Below are 20,178 nucleotides of genomic sequence, written 5' to 3'. Positions count from 1 at the left end.
GAAACTACAAAGAGAAAGCAGGGTAAAATACCCTAAAGACACCCTTCAGCTTGCATCATATATGTAAACAAAGCAGCAGAATACATAAACAACATGGTGTCAGACAATCACAGGGCAGTGGACACGTACTGCTTATTTTTCTACCAAGTGAGAGTTAGAGTTAGCACGTGAGAGAATATTTAATAAATTCACAATCTGTCACTGAATATTGTGAAAAGCATTGAGAAACTGAAAAAAACTCCTCATGTGGTATCCAGCTATTACACATTAAACACATGAAGTGACACAAATACTGCTCTGGAGCCAAGTACAGTTTATCCTGAGCCTTGAGACTAGGCTGGAAGCCAGACCAATACTTGGGCTAATTTTGCTTGCTGAAACAAGCTGTTGTTATTTGGCATTGAAAAGGAAATACGAAGAAGAAAAAAAATAAATAAAAAAAGGCAGGCAGAGAAAAAGGAAGTGATCAACAAAACAGCAAATGAAAATAGGGGGAAGGTTTCAGAGGCTGCAGCCTGTGGAAGGGCGGGTAGGGAGGCAAAAGGCAAAGCATAATGCAGTTTTCCTAAGGCATGTTTGTATGTGTGGCTTCTTTCCATCTTCATATTTTGCTAAACTGAGATCCTCACACTGTTCTGCAAGTCTGGCTTCTTCCTGGAGAAGGGTACAGAGTTCAGCCATGTGACATTTTGGTCTCTGAATTACACCCTTGAGGATTTACTAAACATGCTCCTTGATTTTTCCAGAAAACACCTTTTTGCTCCAAATACCTGTATGTAAAAATTCCAGCAGAACCCATTGTATCAGCTTCAGGCTTGTGGAAAATCAGGAGTTAAATTGCTGCTGTAAAGTAATTTTATCTCGGTGTTGGGCTGAGGCTGAAACTGAGTCATGTGTGCATATTTGGATACGTCACACCCTCTTGCTGTAGTAGACAAAGAACAAATTAGCTCCTTACCATAAACCTCACGCTTACAGGATGCTTCTAGAGGACAGATCAATCATTCTTTAGTCCCTTACAGAGGAGAAGAAAACCCCCACAAAATGCCTCTTAAGATGAACTAGACCAGCACCATCATTCAGCTGGCTGGATTTCACACACTACAATGCAGATACTGTTTTTCACTGGAATGCTCTCTCTTACCTCCAGTCTTTACACTACAGGTGAGTCCTCCTTTCTGTATCTATTCCATATTTTAGTAAATAATGAGGACCTTTTCATAATGCTGTTGCTCCACCAGCTGCAAACTTGAAATCAGTTGTACATACATGTACCACTTGCAGAAAACTGCTCCAGGATGTCTCCTTTTAAGCAGATTTTTTTATTCTTTCATTTCAGTGACACCTTACCTTTTCCAGTCATTTTCTATAATGAATTTTATTTAAAGGAACTCTCTTCACTTACTGAGGACATCTTTTATCTAGTATTTTTGTAACAATATGTTAATTTTAAACCTGTAGTGTCTTGTTTTACAACTTCACGGATGGCGTTATTAGAAGGAAATGCTCAGATGCCTGCTGTGATAAGAATAACTAAAGGAAATGATCAAATAATAAATGTGGGGGTTTTTTTTTTCCTTTCTAGAATTAAAACGGTTTTCAAGCCAAGCTGATTTTGAAAAGCTGGTATACATATATAATATACATATGTATATGTATTTATACCTACATCTAGCTATATAAGCCACACACACACCAGCCCATGCTTGACTTAATGAGTTGATAAAACTAGTTTTCTGGAGTAACCATCCAAAAACTACTAAAAATTATGCAGTCTACTGATTATTATTTTTAAACATCCTACAGTAAATCTGCCAGTGAACATTATCAATAAAAATGCTTTCCTTATTTCCAAATACTCCAAATACGGAGAGGCAAAAAAAAGTCCAAAGATTTTCATCCATATTTCAGTTTTCTTCTGAATTCCAGTTTCATGGTGCATGTTGCAGGCTTTACAGTATTTTTGCATTAAATGCAGCTAAGAAAATTTAAGTGACACAAATACTTACACAGTTGTTTACTATGCAAAATCTGTTTTACAACACAGGGCTTTAAAAAGCATTTTGAACACATTTGTGCTTCATGTGGAAATGTCGATGTCTTTACAAATTTCTTTACTAAAGATTGAGGAACAGGTGTTAACAACAGTATTACTGTTTTTGCCCATATGCTGACAGTATTTACTCACTGAAAATTTTCATCCTGCTTGAAAAGTTTTATTCACCTCCCTAAATTACACGTAATACCTGCCCAACCATTTTGTTTAAAAAAACCACACAATTTGTTTTAAATTCTCAAAACACTGCCCTTGCTCAGGTACGAGAAGCTGAAGAGATCTGGTTTGCTTTGGTGAGAAGTTGAAAAATAATTTCACATGTGAGACCAAAAAAAACTAATGGTAATTTCAGTTTTCTAATTTAAAAGTTTCAGTCTGTGTTAGACCAGATAGTGCTTTTCTGCATCTTTTGTAGTCATGCATTTCATATGTAAAGTGACAGGGATAGTAATGGTGTTTTATCAAGCCTAAACAAAGACTGCTTATATGATGTATGACCAACATTCCTTCTACTGGGGAAAACCTTCCACTGGTCATAAGCATTACAGTAGTGTCTGATATTTTTCATCAAAGACTACTGAAAACACTCAAATGCAGAAGGATCAGCTAGCACTACATTAATGATAAATTTTCAAGATTTGGTATGAAATGATAAATGAAGACTGTTGTCTGCACATTTGAACACCTAAAGCAGAGGAAAATGTCCCCGAATCTTTTAAACTTGTATTTCTTTTTTGTATAGAGTTGGTTATCTTTTTCTGTTCCTGCAGGTGAGTCATATTGTTAATAAAGTAGTTTGTCCTTTCAAGCACTTTTAACTTTGTTTTATTTCTAAGCTTCAGAATTTTCACTGAATGGCTCTGCAATTAAAACAGTATCTCTTATCAAAACTTTTCGTGGAATTTCAGCAAGAGACTATGATTACATCCCCCCTTATGCCATAGAAGGGGAAACAACAACCATCCATATCCGAGAAAATAAATGCAGTTCAAAAAAGTCAAATGATTCCACGTTAACAGAAGTGAGCAACACCACGGTAGAGTACCTGACCAGCTCTCTGAGCACCAAGATAATACCTGCTGTCTACCTCAGTGCTGTTTTCTTGGGTGTACCATCTAATGCCATCATTTTGTGGATGCTACTCTTCAGGATCCGCTCCGTGTGCACTGCCGTCCTCTACACAAACTTGGCTGTTTCAGACCTGCTGTTCTGCATCATGCTGCCCTTCAAAATAGCTTACCACATCAATGGGAACAACTGGATATTTGGGGAGACCATGTGTCGAACCGCCACGGCAGTGTTTTACGGCAACATGTACTGCTCCATTCTGCTGCTCACGTGCATCAGCGTCAGCCGCTATGTGGCCATCGTTCACCCCTTTACCTACAAGAGCCTGCCGAAGCGCGCCTACGCCATCGCAGCCTGTGCTGCTGTCTGGGCCATCGTCTTCTTGTACATGCTCCCACTTGCCATCATGCAGCAAAGCTATTACGTGAAGCAACTGGACATTTATACCTGCCACGACGTGCACAGCGCCTGTGAAACCGTGTCTTCCTTCCAGTTCTACTACTACGTGTCCTTAGTTGTATTTGGGTTTTTAATACCACTGGTGACCATCATGTTCTGCTATGTCTCAATTATACGCACACTCAAGACTCGCGAATGGTTCTGGTATGTTAAAGTCTGTCTTTTGATTCTTACCATCTTTGCTATTTGCTTTGTGCCAAGCAATATTATCCTTATTATCCATCACATCAACTATTACTATTACAACACAGATGGGTTGTATTCTTTTTATCTAATTGCTTTATGTCTTAGCAGTCTAAACAGTTGCCTTGATCCCTTCCTTTATTTTCTGATGTCAAAAATTAGAAGCCAGTCCAATACTTATCTAACAATGGTAAAAATATCCAGGGAAAAATGAATTTATTTCTATTACTGAAATTATGATTTTGTAGTTTTAAACACAGACAGAAACAAATCTCAGGTGTGACATTTATACTGCAAGTAAAACGTTCTAGAAAACACAATCTCAGTTAAATTTACTTCCCTCAACACAAGGAATATCTCCAAAATGGCACTTCTCCGGCTCTTTAACTTTGTTATATGTATTGCAACACCTGTGTACCCAGATTCAGGGAAGTAGATCTGCAACTCCATTTCTTTCTGAGATCACTCTCTGGCCATGGAGAAGCTGCCAGAGTATCAGTCACCACAGCCTCTAAATATCAGAGGTGAAGTCAGCATCCAAACAGCACTTCTAGGGCAATTCATGACACTTCAAATTAGCTCTCAGCCAACAATCACTGCAGGAACAGTGATACAAAACCACATTTTTGGCCTAGCAAAAATGGGAACAAGTAAAAGCACTTTCTACAAGCCTGGGAGCAGTGCAGAGCAATTACTGCCCTGGATGGAAATACAGAGTCCCAATAGGTTCACAGAACAGTAAATCTACAGCTGTGGATACAGTCCCTGACTCTTCCAAGGCCACCTCTCCCATGAGGCTGCTTAACCAGCTCTGCACTGGAGACTTGTTCTTCCACTTTGTCAGTGCCTGCACTCCCCTAACCCACAGGGATTGCTGGGAGCTAACCCTTATCAGTGTGAATCCAGGCATGTATTACTCTTGCTTGCTAAGCAAAAGAGGGAAGCTATTTTGTCGGATTCTCTATTTCCACATCCTCACAGGAAATACCTACCGTGTTACAAATACTGCAACCAGTTGCCATTGACTGTTAGTGAAACAATGGGTCAACTTTTACCTTTACAGAAACTCAAAGCCTACATACATACTAAGTTATATAAAAAATTAGCCCAGTGGCTGTCACTTGAATTTGTAACTGCAGCATGTAAATGGGGATAAAAATGTTTTATGTTGTTTTGATAACAGTATTGTAAAAAAAACTTAAATAAAATAAGTTGCACTGGAAAATGCCTCAAGGGAATTTGCAGCCTGGTGAGGCTCCCCTTTTTCTGTTTCTTCTGGTTCTTAATTTCAGTTAGTTTTCATCCTGCCCTTCCTTCAACATGCAAAAGAATAAATTTTAAAGATAACTCTAAAATAATTCAAATACTACACAACTCTTGAAAATACAAACAATGTTAAGCTAACTAAAACCTCGGTACTTATCACACAAAAAACCCCTACAACCAAACATAGTAATTTGGTCCATCTGTTTAGCTTTTCAGTTATCCACAATATGCTCCCTTAACACAGGGTTGCTCTTTACTGGGACCTGAGTACATTTGGTTTGAAAAGGCTTTCAGAACTAAAAAAAAGTTAAAAGCTGTGGTTTAAGATTTATAGGACAAAGTAAGTTCCAGGTTTGCGTTTTCAGTTTCAAGAAAGGAGCAAATAGGTCAGATCTGAGATAAGGACCTATAATAGGTTCTGGCAGATTTGGGTGCAGATTCCCCAAATCACCGCAGCTACGGGAAAGTGATAGCAAGCTGATTAGTATAAGTAAGTAGGTTTGACACACGTTTTTCCAGATGTTGGGGCAGGAAGTTTATAGGGAGGAGTATCAGATCTTTGTAAATCAAATACTTCCTTTTACCACAGCTCACACTTAAAACATGCTAAACACAAAGTAAAACAGATCTGATTTATAAGCAGGGATCAGAAAAAGTAGAAAATAGACTTCAGAAATTGCACTACCTTTACAATTGTGTTTGGATTTTTTTAAGGAAATGTCAGTCTAAATCATATTTTCACCTAAAGAATGGTCATATCTGTGATTGATCATTGTAAAGAACAAGTATGCATCTAAGTGTTTCTTTTGAGAGCACTGTGTCTTGTTCTCTTCTGAAACAGGGGCAACACCCTGGTTCACAGAGAAGGTGCTCTAAATAGTTGTCAGAGAAGTGCAAAATCAAAATAGCTCAGAAGATAAAGGCCAGCAGAAGTCTCTAAGAATATCAAAAATCTTAGAATGAGAAGACTTCAAAGAAATTGCACAGTTTTTGTTCCAAAATTTGGAAATACTCATTTGTTTCCTATGAGCACATTCACACCAGGATGGGAGTGGGTGCTAGGTTTGTATCTGGGGAGCACTGGGGCAGCTGGCAGGAGTGAGCCAGGGTAGGACTGCTGTGTGCAGGCACCTGTGGGCTGTAGGTCTCTGCCTTGGGGACATCCTGGCTCACTGTGCATACATCCATATGGCATGTCCTGGGACAGCACTGTACAGCCAGCACCTGCACTGAGCACAAGTACTGACCCCAGCCCATCCAGGACAGATGAAGTCAGGATGCATGAAACCCTCCCCAGCACACATGGTGAGGGAGAAGGCTTTTCAGCACTGAGGGCTCAGTGAAACCAGCCCTTACCTGGGAACCCTGGTGAGAAATTGACTTGTGCCAACACCTTTCAAACGTTCTGACAGCAGAATACAGAAATACATGGTTTCACAGCAGGTACCCCAGGTAAGGTGACAAATGCTGGAAGATACTTTACAAGTTAAAGTTCACATACTTTCCCCAACTCATCATGTTGCCTTAGAGACACACTGTGTGCATTTTAATTGGGTTTTCCAGACACTGGATATTTTAAGTGCTGTGCTAGTGGCTTTAGCTAACCTTGTGTTCAGTCACATCCTGCAAGCTGCTAGGCTAATCTTTGTTTATGCTTCCCTAAGATGTAATGCTAACCAGGCCACTGCTTTTGGGGAAGTAGATAGCAACATCCTGCTGAGACAGATTTAAACTGAAGGCACGTACAAGACCATCAGCTTGTTATTGCATGATAAAGCTTTAAAATAATATGCATAAAATTCCACTACAACCAAACCACATAAGCAAAGTATTTTGACTCCTCAAAATACTTCAAAGAGATTTGTTAAGTAACACCATAATTGTGACTTCTTTCTGGCAAAACCCTCACTTTCCATCTATATTCTTGCTATCTGCCTGGCACAGTCCTGCACCTGTATCCTTACACAAATTCGTAACTATGTGAGTATTGTTGCTGCCCATATATTTCAATAGCTACAGCAACCTAGAGGAATTAAACTAAGTGAGATTACAGCAGTAGTAAGACATATGCAGAAAATATCTTAATTTTAATACATTGAGAATTAGTCTATTTTGCCTGTCAGAATAAGTTATAGTGCAAAATTACTTAGCGCCAGTTTGCTATCACTGGCTTATTTACAACTTCGCTGGGCTAAGGTAATGCAAACACACTGGGGGACCAGGACAGGGACACAGAAGCAGGTGAAAAGAATTGGCATTTCAATTCTCACAGAGAACAAGAGTAAAAATTCTAACCTTGCATTTCTGTGCTTTGGCATGGTGCAGAACATCCTGATAATGCCTTGCATTTACTGGTCTCACATCCTGCAGCTTGGCTGTGGGCAGTAGCAGGGCTTCTAGAGTTTTCTCAGGATTTCCTTGGTCAACTGCTTCATTAATGTGTCCAATTGCAATGATTCCTAAGAAACAGGAAAGTTATTAAAGGTGCACTTATCAAAGACAGTTGCAACTTTTCCGATATCGCATACAAACAAAGCAGTAACATGAAGAACAGAAAAATCACGAAACAAGAAGCAGAGGCAGCAACAGCAGCTGATTTTAAATTATTTTTGTTCTCATATTAATTTGAAGCTATTATGCTATACAACTTTTCTTCTTCCTATCATAGTTTTGATTTTTAGGAAGAATTTTATTCAGATATATCAATAATTATCTTTGACGAAAAAAGCAGGAAAACAGATTTTCCTATTTTCTGGGAAGAACACCTACAGGAAGCTTAAGAAAAAGTTGGGTGTCACATATTTATACATTTAACATTGGCTGACAGCACTGAAAGTTTTATTTTCGAGTGATTTCAGACCACATTACTTGAAACCCTGATTTGGACAAACGCATATATACTGCACTCCCAGCTACAGCATCACATACCAACTTAACCTCATTTCTTGTAATTTCACTGTAAAGAACCAAACTGACATTGCTGACCACTTGCACTCAGTCCTTCAGTCAGGAAGTAAGGCCCAGCGTATTTAATAAAATCTTAACTAATCTTCTTCAGACTGGGACCAACAGCTTCAAACCAATTTCTTCCTGCCCCTAAACAGTACTGAAATACATTGCTTGTGGTCCCTAAAGCCATCCCAGAAAGGCATCAGTCAAGGGTTTCACCATCACTTGTGAGGAATGACATCCCTCTCCTAGTGGATCATCCCTCAATAAGGTGGGTCTCTAGACCCACCACAACCCACCTGCTGAGGTCACAGATCCAGGTCATCATAAGGCCTGAGGAATGAGCAGTTTTTCCAAGGTGATCCAAAAGAAGGACTATGCAGATACAGGACTTGCTTATGGGAACAGAGGCCTCCCTTATTCCTATTCTCCCTGCCTATCTGCCCTCTCTGAACATTCCCAGGCAGAGTTCAGTGTCACAGAGAGCAGCTATTTTGGTACTTAAGACTTTCACTGCTACTGCAAGGTCTGTTCCAAGTCCTACTAAGTGCAGAGGTTCAGACAAAAAAGTGGCTCTGCCAGCCAAATAAACTGCTCTGCACCCCACCTTGCCATAGGGCACACATGGCAAGCAAACTGTGAGGATACTGGAGGATACAACCACTGGACTAGGTTTAGGAAGCAATAATCCAGCCAGTTTTAGAAATTCTGCAATATAAAATTTCCGTTGCCAACACAAAACAGCAGCATGCCTGACACTAATGGCAGTACAAGAAGGGCATGAGCAGCCTGAGTCTTACAAAGGCTCTCAATGTGCACTGAGACCGCTTCTGAAATGGCAGGCAGTCTGAAAAAAGCTGCCTCTCATATCCTTGCTCCCACAAATTTGCCATAACTTGATAGTTTCAAATTTTAACATGCAGTGGAATAATTTCATGCTTTAGCTCTTTTGAAGACCAAATGACCAGCTATCACATTTAATGTAACACCACCCTCTCAAGGCAATACAGTTACATTCAGCTTGAAAAATAAACTCTAAGTCCATTCACATAAGAACATGAGGGCATAAGAATCTACTCTCAGTCAGGAAATCAATGCACTCAAAACAAGAGTAAGACAGATACTTGCACTAACTTCTTATTGACTCCTTTGTGAAAAAACATCTCTTGGAGTCATTTACACAATAAAACACACTTCAATGGAACACTGAATTTCCTCCCTATGTCCCAATATGCTCTTTGCTTACAACTGCAAAATCCCCAAAGTGAGACCATCCAGGCTGGAAGATACTGCCAAGCAGGCAAAATCATAGCATTCTTAACACTGCAGAAAGCAGGCACCCTATGATATCCTTCAGCCTCTGAAAAAGATAGGAATATTTCAAGGACATTTAAAGATCATCAGGCTTTCAAAAATTTTAAATGCTCTTCTCTTTTTAAGAGTGTCTGAATGAGGCCACTCAGTTCATAGATTTACATACCAAAGACCCGACTATGACCTCTTCGGGCAATGTGGAGGAAGAATTACTTACTTTCATTTTCTTCTTGAATTTGCATATTAACCATGTCAATGCAGTTCTGGATATCATTCCAGCTTAAATAATCTTGGCCTTGAGATGAAGCCTCTGACTTAATAGACAACAGTGTATCAACATAACTATAAGAAGATATAAAATACATAAGTGTATTTCATATATAAGATAAAGTACCATAAAGAATTAGTCAGATGTATCATCCATTATTTAATGACTAGTATTTTTTCCAATGACTCAATTTCAGACAAACCCAGCTCTTGCCAGAAATTATACAGACATGCAAGTTCAACACATGCATTTTGGGCTCTGAAGAAATGGCCCTGTAATTACAGAGAACTTTTCTTGGTTATATGGCATGATAGCAATACAAATACATACACAGACATACAGCTTGCTGTATGGTGTCACAGATAAATGTGGGGAAAAGTTATAGTCAGATTCTTGCTTTAGGAAACTGTTGTTATCTTTTTAATACTAATTCAAGGACCAGAACTGCAGTCAGTAGTATCAGGTAGCAGCATCTCCTGCTACCTCCATCGGGAAGATGATGAGCCAAAAAAAATTATGCCCTTCTCCCACAACTCAAGATCCTTCAAGCACAGGCTTTGCAGCTTGTGTCCTCTCTTTCTAGAAGGCTCACAGATCAGATAAGCTGGAAACCTTCACAACTGTGCAAATTCATGTGTACCTAAGTTAAATAACATTTGTACTTTTGAATGAAGCACAGAACTGCTAACTATGCCAGATAAAATACATGTCTTCTATTTAGATCAGAAGCCTGAGGAATGAATGGCTCTCAGAAAAAAACAAAAAGTAGGAGAGATTAATCATTTCCTAATCTGATTTGTATTTTCAGCATCTAGTAGCCTGTGTTCAAGGGCTTCTGGAGCTGGAGACTGCATCACTTCAATAGATGCAAACAAGTCTACACAAAGCACATTAATTTACGTGTTCTATTTTATGTAGAAAAAACATCTTATGTATTATTGACTACGTATTTTGTGAGTTGACAGCTTTAAAAAAAAATCAACTTTTTATTTTATAGGGCTCAAAATTTTCTTTATTAAATTCTCAAAAATCGCCAAGCAACTAGAGCTTTTAGAAGCTAGTAACTGATTCTATTAACCTTCTTCACAACATGTGCAGTTTTGGAGACCTGTGATATATTTCCCCTAAAGTCTCTCTTCCAGAAAACACATTCCCAACAAATCCATCTCTTCTGATAGAAAGCCACTGAACAGCATCTCCCTCAATAAAGGTTTTCTAGCTCTACTATATGTCTTCTGGTATTGTGCAAGTCAAAGCTTCCTGTGATATTCAGCATATGGTTGGCAGCACAGGTTAACACAATGGCATATTATAATTTTATTTACTTGTCCAGTCCAACTAATTCCTACTGTTTCTTCTGTGTTGACTGTCAGTGTAATCTAAAGACTGGGTCAGTAACATCACCAGAAATGCTGCACTTGGGGCACTTTGGGGCCATTTCTGCAGATTTATAATGTTGCTTCTCTTGCTCACAAGCAGCCCCTCACATTAGCAGAGAGGCAGCAGATTATTTTTGCTCCATTTTATGACATTCTACTCTCTCTGGCCAAAACACTGGCTTCTTATTCCTAATCTGACTGCCTTCTTTCCAGCTTTCAGACACCCAGCAAAGGCCACTCTCAGATCCATGTCCCCTGACAACCTACTGAAGATCTTCAGCTACTGTGGTCCCTTTTGCCTACTAATGCCTTCCAGAAGCATGTGGAGGTTTCCACCACCTGTGCCAAGAGACAGGAACTGGTCCACATTCCCATGCTGTCTCTTGCACACTGGGGGCACAGGTCTCTCGTATTGCCTGATTTTTTTATTAATAGACAAGGGAGCAACAGCAGTAGCAGCTCATCTGTGGTAAGTCAGGCAAGGGGCAGGGAAAGAAGCTGGCAGCCAAATGAAGGCTATAATGCAATGTTGAACACATGTATATGCCACAGCGTTGTATTCACTTTTCTAGCAAGCAGAAAGGGCTTGGTCATGGCTCAAGAGATCTCCTGGACCCTGAGGCATTAAACACTATCTCATTCCAAAGATCACCTTTCAGAATTGCAGAGCAGTTAGTGATTAACAGTTTCCAGCTACAGTTGTTTCACATTTTAGTGTCTGCAAAAATTCTTGTCAGATCTTCATGTTTGCTTTCTGAGGATATTTTCCCTGCAACTCACACATTACAGACTTCAAGGCTGTGATATTGCTTATATTTAGATACAACTAGTACAGCAATTGTCAGACTCTCCCTCATTAATCTAAACCACAGATGTTTATCTTTCAATTTCACAGCCACAGCACAGGACAGTCCACCTCCCCCAAAAAAAGCCTACTTATTTTTTTCAGAATTTGCCAAGTCTCATCCAGACAAGACAAAATGAACCTTTACCGTTGCAAGTTTTCCTCTTCCAGATTATTGAAGCCAGTGCATGGGTCTCTGAGATGATTTTTTATCATTAGGATGTCCTTATTTTCCAAGGTCTGGTTTAGCAGCACAACAGCTGACAACATTTCTACTGCAATAGACAGTTCATCATGTGCCAGGTAGTTCTGTAGGACAATAATGCACTGCAGTCAGGAAGCTAAATAAGCAGTGTAACAAATTTGAGTTACACACTCTAGACACTATCAAGGAGATGGGCTTGGTTTAAGAAGCTTGGAAAGATTCCCAGTCACAGGCATGCCAGACTGACAGATCAGTGGTGGTGCAGCTCAGTATGTCTCATCCTCCTTCTTTTGCCCCACAGTCTCATCTCTTCTGGTCCTATTCATAACAGTGGATTACTTTTCCACGCAATGTAGGAACCAGAGTTAGTCCTCATTAAGAGCATACAATGATTTTAAAAAATCAGTGGATTTGTCATAACACAAGAACTCAGCCAGACTGAAGTGTGGCATGAACAACTCTGCAATTCAATACTGCCTTTTCAACCAAAATAATTCATGCAACACATAACACCATGGCAAGAGAGTTATGTCCGATTTTACACAACATGCTATGTTTGTGCTCTTTCATGGTCTGACTACACAACATCAACGAGCAGGCTGTAAGCTTTTCACTCTTACCACAGCATTCTGTTGTTGGAGGTTGAACAGCTCAGTCTGATAGACAGCAGCAGCAAATGAGTGAACAACAGGCAGCTGTGCCTCAGGTTTCATCAGTGCAACCAGTGTTTTACTAGGATCACAGTTACGAATTGCTGTATTGATATTGTCAACCGCTATAAGTTCTAGAGAACAGCAGGGAGAAAAGCTTATTAATTTTCATGTGCTGTTTGCTCTTCATGCCATGTAGATGACAACTAGGTTATTACAAAGAATGTAATTTGCTGTCATAAGAGAAAAAACATTTTTGTGAAATGACATGCATGACCGCTGAATATTGCAAAAACGATATCAGTTCAAAGGTATTGAGCAAATAATTGACTGGAGAACTTAAAAATGTCTGGACTTTTAAAAATGAGACTGCTTATTGCACCTCTGACACAAAACAAGCAGCTGACCCCACCCTAGCGCAAGGAAAGATCTAACTGGATGTGATAGCAGCAGGTACTGCTGTTTATGTCAGCTCCAGCACCTCAGTCTTGCTTCACCCCAAATGCTCCCTTCCTTCTCTACCACATTTCTCTCCTCACCTCCTCCTTTGGCAGGATCCAATAGAGCTAGCTAAAACAGGCCAGTACCTGAAGTACCAACAACATTATTAGTGTTTATTTCAGGAGGCTTGGTGGAAATCAGCCAAATGTATTAGAGGGGTGAGATTTTCTGCCAGAAAATCAGTAGTTGAACTGATGGAAAACCACATGCTATGGTTTCTAGAAGTTTATCTGCATGCCAACACCATTTTGTTGTTCCACCAGTGTGGAAAATCAGTTCTTACAAGCATTGCCATCTAGAACCTAATCCCTTTGCTACAGATCAGATTTTAATTTAACCAGACCACAATGGAGGGATATGAGGGTATGACAGTAAACCTTTTCAGTACCTGAACAACTTGTCTGTTTTGCTTTTTGCTAGACTGATATTTTCAGTGGTTTGAAGCCCAGCAGAAAAATGCTGAAAAACACTTCCCACTTGGGCAGCTGCAGAAGCATTACAACATCCCTCAGCTTAGCCACTACCACCATAATTGCACACCTGGAGAAGCCATCTCTGAAGAAACCCAGCCCAGAGCACACCCAGGAACACACTGTACAAGGCACCACTCTGGTCTGGCAGAAAGGGAGGCAACCTTGAAGGTTAGAGCACATGGGGCCAATTGAAGAATAGCAATTATGCAAATACCTTTTCCATCAATAAGCACCACTCCTCTACCTTATCATATGGCTTTTCTGTGTACTGTTACCCAGGGAACATTTTTAGTTACCACTGACTGCCCAAACCTGAGACAAGACTACTTGTACACAAGACACCATCCACAGTTCATGTATACAGCAACTCTCAGAGCTTATTATACAACACTGAGTCTTTGAAAGCCTTTTATAGCTAGGCCCACCTAAAAAAAGCCCCTCGCCTGTCATTTCATTTTCTCTGAAGCACAGTCATATGGGGCCACGCTGCCCCTGAAGATTCTCTCTACAGGCTATTCCTACAGGTAGAAACCAGGAAAGGCTCTCACAGCTACAGTATGCATGCATGCATGCTTTTTTAAAGAAAAAAGTAAAGAGGAAAGGAGTCAAGATGCAGAAATGGACTAGGCTAGCTCTGCAGCCAACAACCAAGCTACCGACTTCTAGTTTTGAAACCCAGCATGCAAATTGCAAAACATGTTTTACATTACTCACAGTCCTGGAACAAGAGCCACTATTGTTTTTTTTTTCTTCTTAATCAAAATATAAGAACTAAGTTACTCTCCAGATTGCTGTTAATGCTTTTCACACATCCTATTTTCTTCTTCCTTTCCTTTATCAAGAGGCAACTCTTTCAGAAAAAGTACCCCTCACCGTGGCTAACTAATCTGAAACAGGCTAACATTTAAGGTATAATGTCAACTTTTTCATCTGACATAAGCTGATCTCACAATATAGCCTTTAAGGCATATTACAAAATCAATCAGTCTGGATTTCAAAGCACTGAATACAGTACCAGAGACAAAACAGCCATGCCCAGATGCAGTATGAAATGACAGAAGATCAACCAAAGGTTAACTTCCGAGCAAAGAAGTTTCCAGTCAAAAGCAGCATCACACATCACATGCTCTGCAAATTTAGATCCCCTTTAACTATATTTTTTTACAAACTATAACTTGGGCTGTGTGGCATTCTTAACAGACTAAGAATAGGTGAGATTTAGATAATGTGCGTCTAAAAGTGAGAATAATTTTTTTCTCCAATATGATTGCAAAATACTTCTCCATCTTAACTCTACAAGTATGGACATTTTTCCTAAGTGAGTATTAATACATCACTGATAAATATTTGTTCAAGCCATCAAGCTTTCAGTTTTTGCTGCTGTGCTTGCCAGTGGCTCAAATCAGTTATCTCAATAAGAGTACATCCAATGCAGCACAGATTGGTGACTTGGCAATTGTGACACTGAGAAGAAAGATGAGAGCAAAATGCAACACATATGGTTTCAGTTGGATAAATCTTTTTTTAAGTGCTAGAAATGGTTGACTCAATTATCTTAAAATAATTAAATAGGGATGGTAAAGAGTATTAAAACAGTTACTCACTAAGCTTGTGAGCCTCAGCTTCCACATTGGCAACACTAACTTCTTTCTGTATTTCACTTTTGTCGAGCATATTTGGAATGCCTGCTATCTAACAGATCAGAAAAACAAGGTTTAATTACGTATTTGTTTGATGGGAGATAAGGGATAAAGTCTGGTGATGATACACTGGGATTTGATTGTACTATCAGCCGTGCATCAAATACAAGGCTCAGTAAACACAGCGCCAATATTTTCCTGTGATTTTCATCTTACTAAAAAATGATATATTTTTTCCTTAAAACCCAATTGTTACATTAATTTAATGTTAATGATTAAGTGTTACTTTAATTTATACTCCTGTTATAACTCATTTTGGAAACAAATTATTCAGGGCTGCATGTTATATCTTTAATTTTCTTCTAATATCTTAGTAAATACTCACAAGGATATCATGCTCTTTAGAGCAAATGCAGCTCTTTGGTGTTGATTAGTACATCAATTATTCTCAAATATTTATAAAACTTTTCATAAATTATGCTGAAAGGCAGAGTGAAGACAATTTCTCTCTGGATTAAAACCAGATAAAAAACTGACAAGTAGTACCTGTTCAATTCAATTACCTGCATTTTCTGTTCTTTAGAATGACACAATTGCAATAGATACCATGAGGAATTTTGTGGCAGAACTTCAAGTAGGCTCAGAGCAGGGTGGTTCAAACCTGCCATCAGTGCCCCTTCATCTTGCTGGTCAATAGCCTCATTCACTTGGACTAAAGCTATGTGAACTGAAATGAAAACAATGCCTATAAACAGCAAATACAGCTTTCATGGGGGGAAAAAATTGTCCCTTGCTGTCAGCATCTCACTTTTTGTCAAAGCCAGCTAACGTGGTGATCTTTATCTAGCAGAGAATTACCTCTTTCATGTCCAGTCCTACAAAGGGAGTCTCTGGCTCTGTGTGAGCCTGTGTGGAAGCAGTTCAACCACAGCTAAGCAAAAGCTTATGAATGAATTTTGGGTCTATATAGAAGAGGGGGTCAAAATTTACAGTATTCTGCACACAAAAAGAATACGAAGAAACAGAGCAGGCAATAAATGATTTGATTCTGAACTGAGGAACCCTTGCAGCAAAAACCACAAACAGAAATTAGCTTCTCCCCCCCCCCACCCCCACAAAGATTAGTAGAGAAGGAATAGCATGACAAAAACAGTTGTAGAGTTAGCCACTTGTGCATATTTTACAAGTTTCCATAGAAATATTTTGTTTGTTCAGGTGGACACAAGTTGTGTTCAGCTGGAATCTGAGCGATCACGTATTGTGTGCATACTTCCACGAGGATCCAGAATAGCTTACTGTTTATTTTATTGATATTGCCTTGAATCTCAGCTTGTGTCAGCAACTCCTCATAGACATCTCTCTCTTCATCAGAAATTGTGCCATTCTAAGAAAACAAAATTGTTGCTAGATCACACAAAACAGTTTGCAGAGAGAAAAGCTGGTGGCCAAAGTCATTAAAACTGCATCAGCTGAAGCATTTACTGAAGGTATTTGTAAAGGAATTTGTTGACTAAGTGAACTGAGGAAATTAGCACTTTGTTATAGAGACTATTAGCTGTCATGTAAAAGAACACCAAATAATTTCACATTAAATGTCTGTGGCAGAGGTTATACTTCATACACAAAAAAAGGGTATTATTGTGTTCACAACTTTTTAAGCAGTAAATTTGTTTTTTCTAAAGCAATTAATGGAAGAAAATTAGTCTTTTTTTACTATTTAGTCTTCTGGTATATTTAGCCTTTAGGCAAAGTTAAGCTGCATCATTCTTACAGTAATCATATTCTTATAAAATTGGCTTTTTGCTTGCTGCATTACCATTATTTCTCTTAGTTATCTTAAAAGTGGGGGTTTATTCCTGATGATACTAATTTTAAAAATTAAGTTAATTTTTAAAAAAGTAATGCTACAGCATGACAAGAAACACAAAGAAACCCATGTACTAGGAGTAGAAATTAAACACCACTACCTTGAGTCTTGCATTTGATTCTTTCTTCCTTTTAGCATCAAAGAGTTCATTCTGATAGTCCTGTGCCAGTCCCTCATCCACGTTGAGCAGCATTGCATTTGGGTTCCTCAGAGTCACAATGGTTTGCTCGGCTATTCCCTTCTCAACAGCTTCGTTGATTGCTATCACAGCTGCGTGCACTAAAATTGAAAGCACAGTCCTAAACTTCAGGAAGCAAAAAAGTCAAAGCTGTCGCTGTTTCTTCTGATTTATTTGAAAGGAGCATTGGGATTTACGTTCAATAATTTACAGATTTGAACATTCCACTCCATGTTTCTCTAGACTGCAGAACTTTGTGTTTACTCAAAGGTGGCACATCACTGTCTGTTCCATGTTCACCCTCCCCCCTAAACAGGGATGTGCTGGTTTCAGCTGGGGTAGGGTTAATTTTCTTCTCAGTAGCTGGCATGGGGCAGTGTTTTGGATTTGTGCTGAACAGAGGGTTGGTAATACAGAGATGTTTTTGTTATTGCTGAGCAGGGCTTGCACAGAGACAAGGTCTATTCTGCTTTTGGTACTGCCACACTGGTGAGGGGACTGGGGGTGCTTGGGAGGAGAGAGAGCCAGGACAGGTGACCCAAACTGACCAAAGGGATATTCCAGACCATGTGGCACCAAACTCAGTGTATAAAGTGGGGGAAAGAAGGAAGAGAGGGAGATTTGGAGTGATGGAGTGTGTCTTCCCAAGTCACCATCATATGTGATGGGGCCTGGCTCTCCTGGAGCTGGCTGAACACCTGCCTGCCCGTGGGAGGCACTGAATTAATTCCTTGGGTTGTTTTACTTGTGTACACAGCCTTTGTTTTCCCTGTTAGACTGTCTTTTTTCTCAACCCATGAGTTCTCTTTTACCCTTCTGATCTTGCTGGTTGGGGAGTGAGTGAAAGGCTGTGTCAGGCTCGGCTGCTGACTGGGGTTGCTGACTGCTAACCATGACATGGTTAGTATTTTACTGACAGAAAATAAAACGTGGGTTACATTTTATCATTCAAGTGCTATTTTACTTAGAAGGCAATTACATGTATGAACTGAAAGTATTTCTGTTAGTTTTTACCCTAAATCTGTGTGTTTGTGTCCATATAAAAATACTGTCTAAAATTAGTATATCTGAGAGATGCTACACAAGAATAAGGAAATTGAAGTTCCATTAAACTTGTCCTCTGAAAAAAACACATTTAAGACCTCCCCTCTCCCCAGGCACATCACATTTAAGCCTTTCTGAGATGGTTCTTTGCACATCAAGATCTCCATGAACCCCTAGGCACATGAGACACACTGATGTAATGGACTCCCCTATCACCTGCAAAGCCACAAGACTTCAAACAGGGGCAAAAAATCACCCAGCCCAGCAGGCTTTGCAGGGTCCTCAAAATGTTAACTACACAGGAAAAAGGGAAGAGAATGTCACACACTGGCCATTGATCAGCTTAAGCATTAGGCCTTTCCTTCGAGAAAAAAAGAAAACTTAATCTACTAAACATGTGGTTGACTCCAGGAACTTAAGAGTCACAAAAGCTTATGTTTTTTCACACAGTAAATCTGTATGAGTGGACAAATTCAAAACCACTTATAGCTGAATTAGGTGTAGAATAATAGCTAACACGCCCCTCCCAGTTACTCCCTGAACACATTTGGCCCTATGATCAGTCTAGATGAAGGACTTGCACTGGAGCTGTACTTTACCTGGACCTTCAAGCCATAGAGACCCCAAAGGCTGTCTGGTAGCACATTAGTCTCAAGTATTTTAGAAACTTTACGATACAAAACATAAAATTTCTGATAAATGTGTTATCTAGATCATATCCCCAAGAAGGAACATTGCAGCTCCCCATTTATCATCACAGGAGCTTGCCTAGGATGTATACTTTCATGTCACCAAGGAGATGTGTGAAGGGAAAACACTGTGATGATCTTTCCTGACTTTGTCAATATTACTTTCCACTTGGCCCTGTATGGTTCTGCTGAAGGAGAACCACATGGAGTAAAAAGAGGTTATTTGGATTAAGTTTAACGGAAGGTCTAAATATCTGAGTCTGAAAGACTTCAGTTTCTCTCAGTTTATGAAAGAGAGCAAAGATACTTCACATTTGAGATTTTAGGGGAAAAAAGGAGTATACAAATTTAGGGAAGTTGGATAAAAGATCATATTACTGAACACTCAACAGGGGTAAATGAAGGATGAAGTGAAGCTATACACCCTCAGATATGGCAGGTACTGGAACTTACATAGCTGTTGGTAGATGATTCATTACTTAGCACTGAGTTCATGCCAGAAAGTTGTTCTAAAATAGTTTCACTATAGCCCAGCACAATAGAGATGGGCAGTACAAGCAGTTAGCATGGTGGAGGAGATATAAGCAGAGAAGCACACTGGTTTCATTTGTCATTAAACTTTGTGAAAACACAAAGTTCACATTGAACATGAGGAAAAGTTTTTTCATTGTGAGGGTGGTAAGTTACCGGAACAGGCTGCCCAGGGAAATGGTCACACTATCAAACCAGACAGAGTTCAAGGAGCATCTGGACAATGCTCTTAGCTGTATGGTTATTTTCAGGTAATCCTGTGAGGATCAGAAACTTGCACTCAAATTCCATATGGGTCCCTTCCCACTTGAGGCATTCTGTGGCTCTGTGTACATCCATATCCACTCCAAGGGACTAAGAAAACTGTCCTTAGACACATATATGATCCCTACATCCTTATATAACAGAACACATAGGAAGGATGTTATCTCTGGCACAGTTGTGTAAGAGGCTTCACAAACCTAAACAGAACTAGCAAAAAGCAGTCAAAATACAGGTTCAAGATTAGGAGAGAATAAGATACTGGTATATGTGAACCCACCTACTAAGAGAAACAGTGAGAAGCCTGACTGGACTTGAAAAAGCAGGCTGAAAGAACAGAATAAGAGACAGAT

General features: G+C 39.5%; 2 protein-coding genes across 3 annotated transcripts in view; one reads left to right on the top strand and one right to left on the bottom strand.

Moving 5' to 3' along the window:
* IQGAP2 (IQ motif containing GTPase activating protein 2) overlaps nucleotides 1-20,178 on the bottom strand; it is a 101,603-nt gene that overhangs the window by 29,434 nt on the left and 51,991 nt on the right. The window contains exons 7-12 of one of the 2 annotated variants that reach the window (XM_062512847.1): nucleotides 17,217-17,401; nucleotides 16,552-16,639; nucleotides 12,612-12,766; nucleotides 11,935-12,095; nucleotides 9,513-9,637; nucleotides 7,328-7,491 (exon numbers count right to left, since the gene is read on the bottom strand). In XM_062512847.1, coding sequence (XP_062368831.1) covers nucleotides 7,328-7,491; nucleotides 9,513-9,637; nucleotides 11,935-12,095; nucleotides 12,612-12,766; nucleotides 16,552-16,639; nucleotides 17,217-17,401 — 878 coding nt within the window. Of the gene's footprint in view, nucleotides 1-7,327; nucleotides 7,492-9,512; nucleotides 9,638-11,934; nucleotides 12,096-12,611; nucleotides 12,776-16,551; nucleotides 16,640-17,216; nucleotides 17,402-20,178 lie in introns of both variants that reach the window. The other variant, XM_062512845.1, reaches the window with a different exon arrangement.
* Nucleotides 1,107-3,980, top strand: F2RL2 (coagulation factor II thrombin receptor like 2). The gene is made up of 2 exons (XM_062512848.1): nucleotides 1,107-1,164; nucleotides 2,893-3,980. Exons 1-2 carry the CDS (start codon nucleotides 1,107-1,109, stop codon nucleotides 3,978-3,980), a joined length of 1,146 nt encoding a protein of 381 aa, XP_062368832.1.

This window comes from Cinclus cinclus, chromosome Z (genome assembly GCF_963662255.1).
Source record: "Cinclus cinclus chromosome Z, bCinCin1.1, whole genome shotgun sequence".
NCBI classification, from domain to species: Eukaryota; Metazoa; Chordata; class Aves; order Passeriformes; family Cinclidae; genus Cinclus; species Cinclus cinclus.
This window is presented reverse-complemented; position numbering and strand designations above follow the sequence as displayed.

Excerpts from the sequence above, each read along its gene's own strand:
- F2RL2 (XM_062512848.1), top strand. The coding sequence starts at position 1,107 with ATGCAGATACTGTTTTTCACTGGAATGCTCTCTCTTACCTCCAGTCTT. Across the intron at positions 1,165-2,892 it reads CTCCAGTCTTTACACTACAG|CTTCAGAATTTTCACTGAAT; the intron begins GTGAGTCCTCCT and ends TTTATTTCTAAG.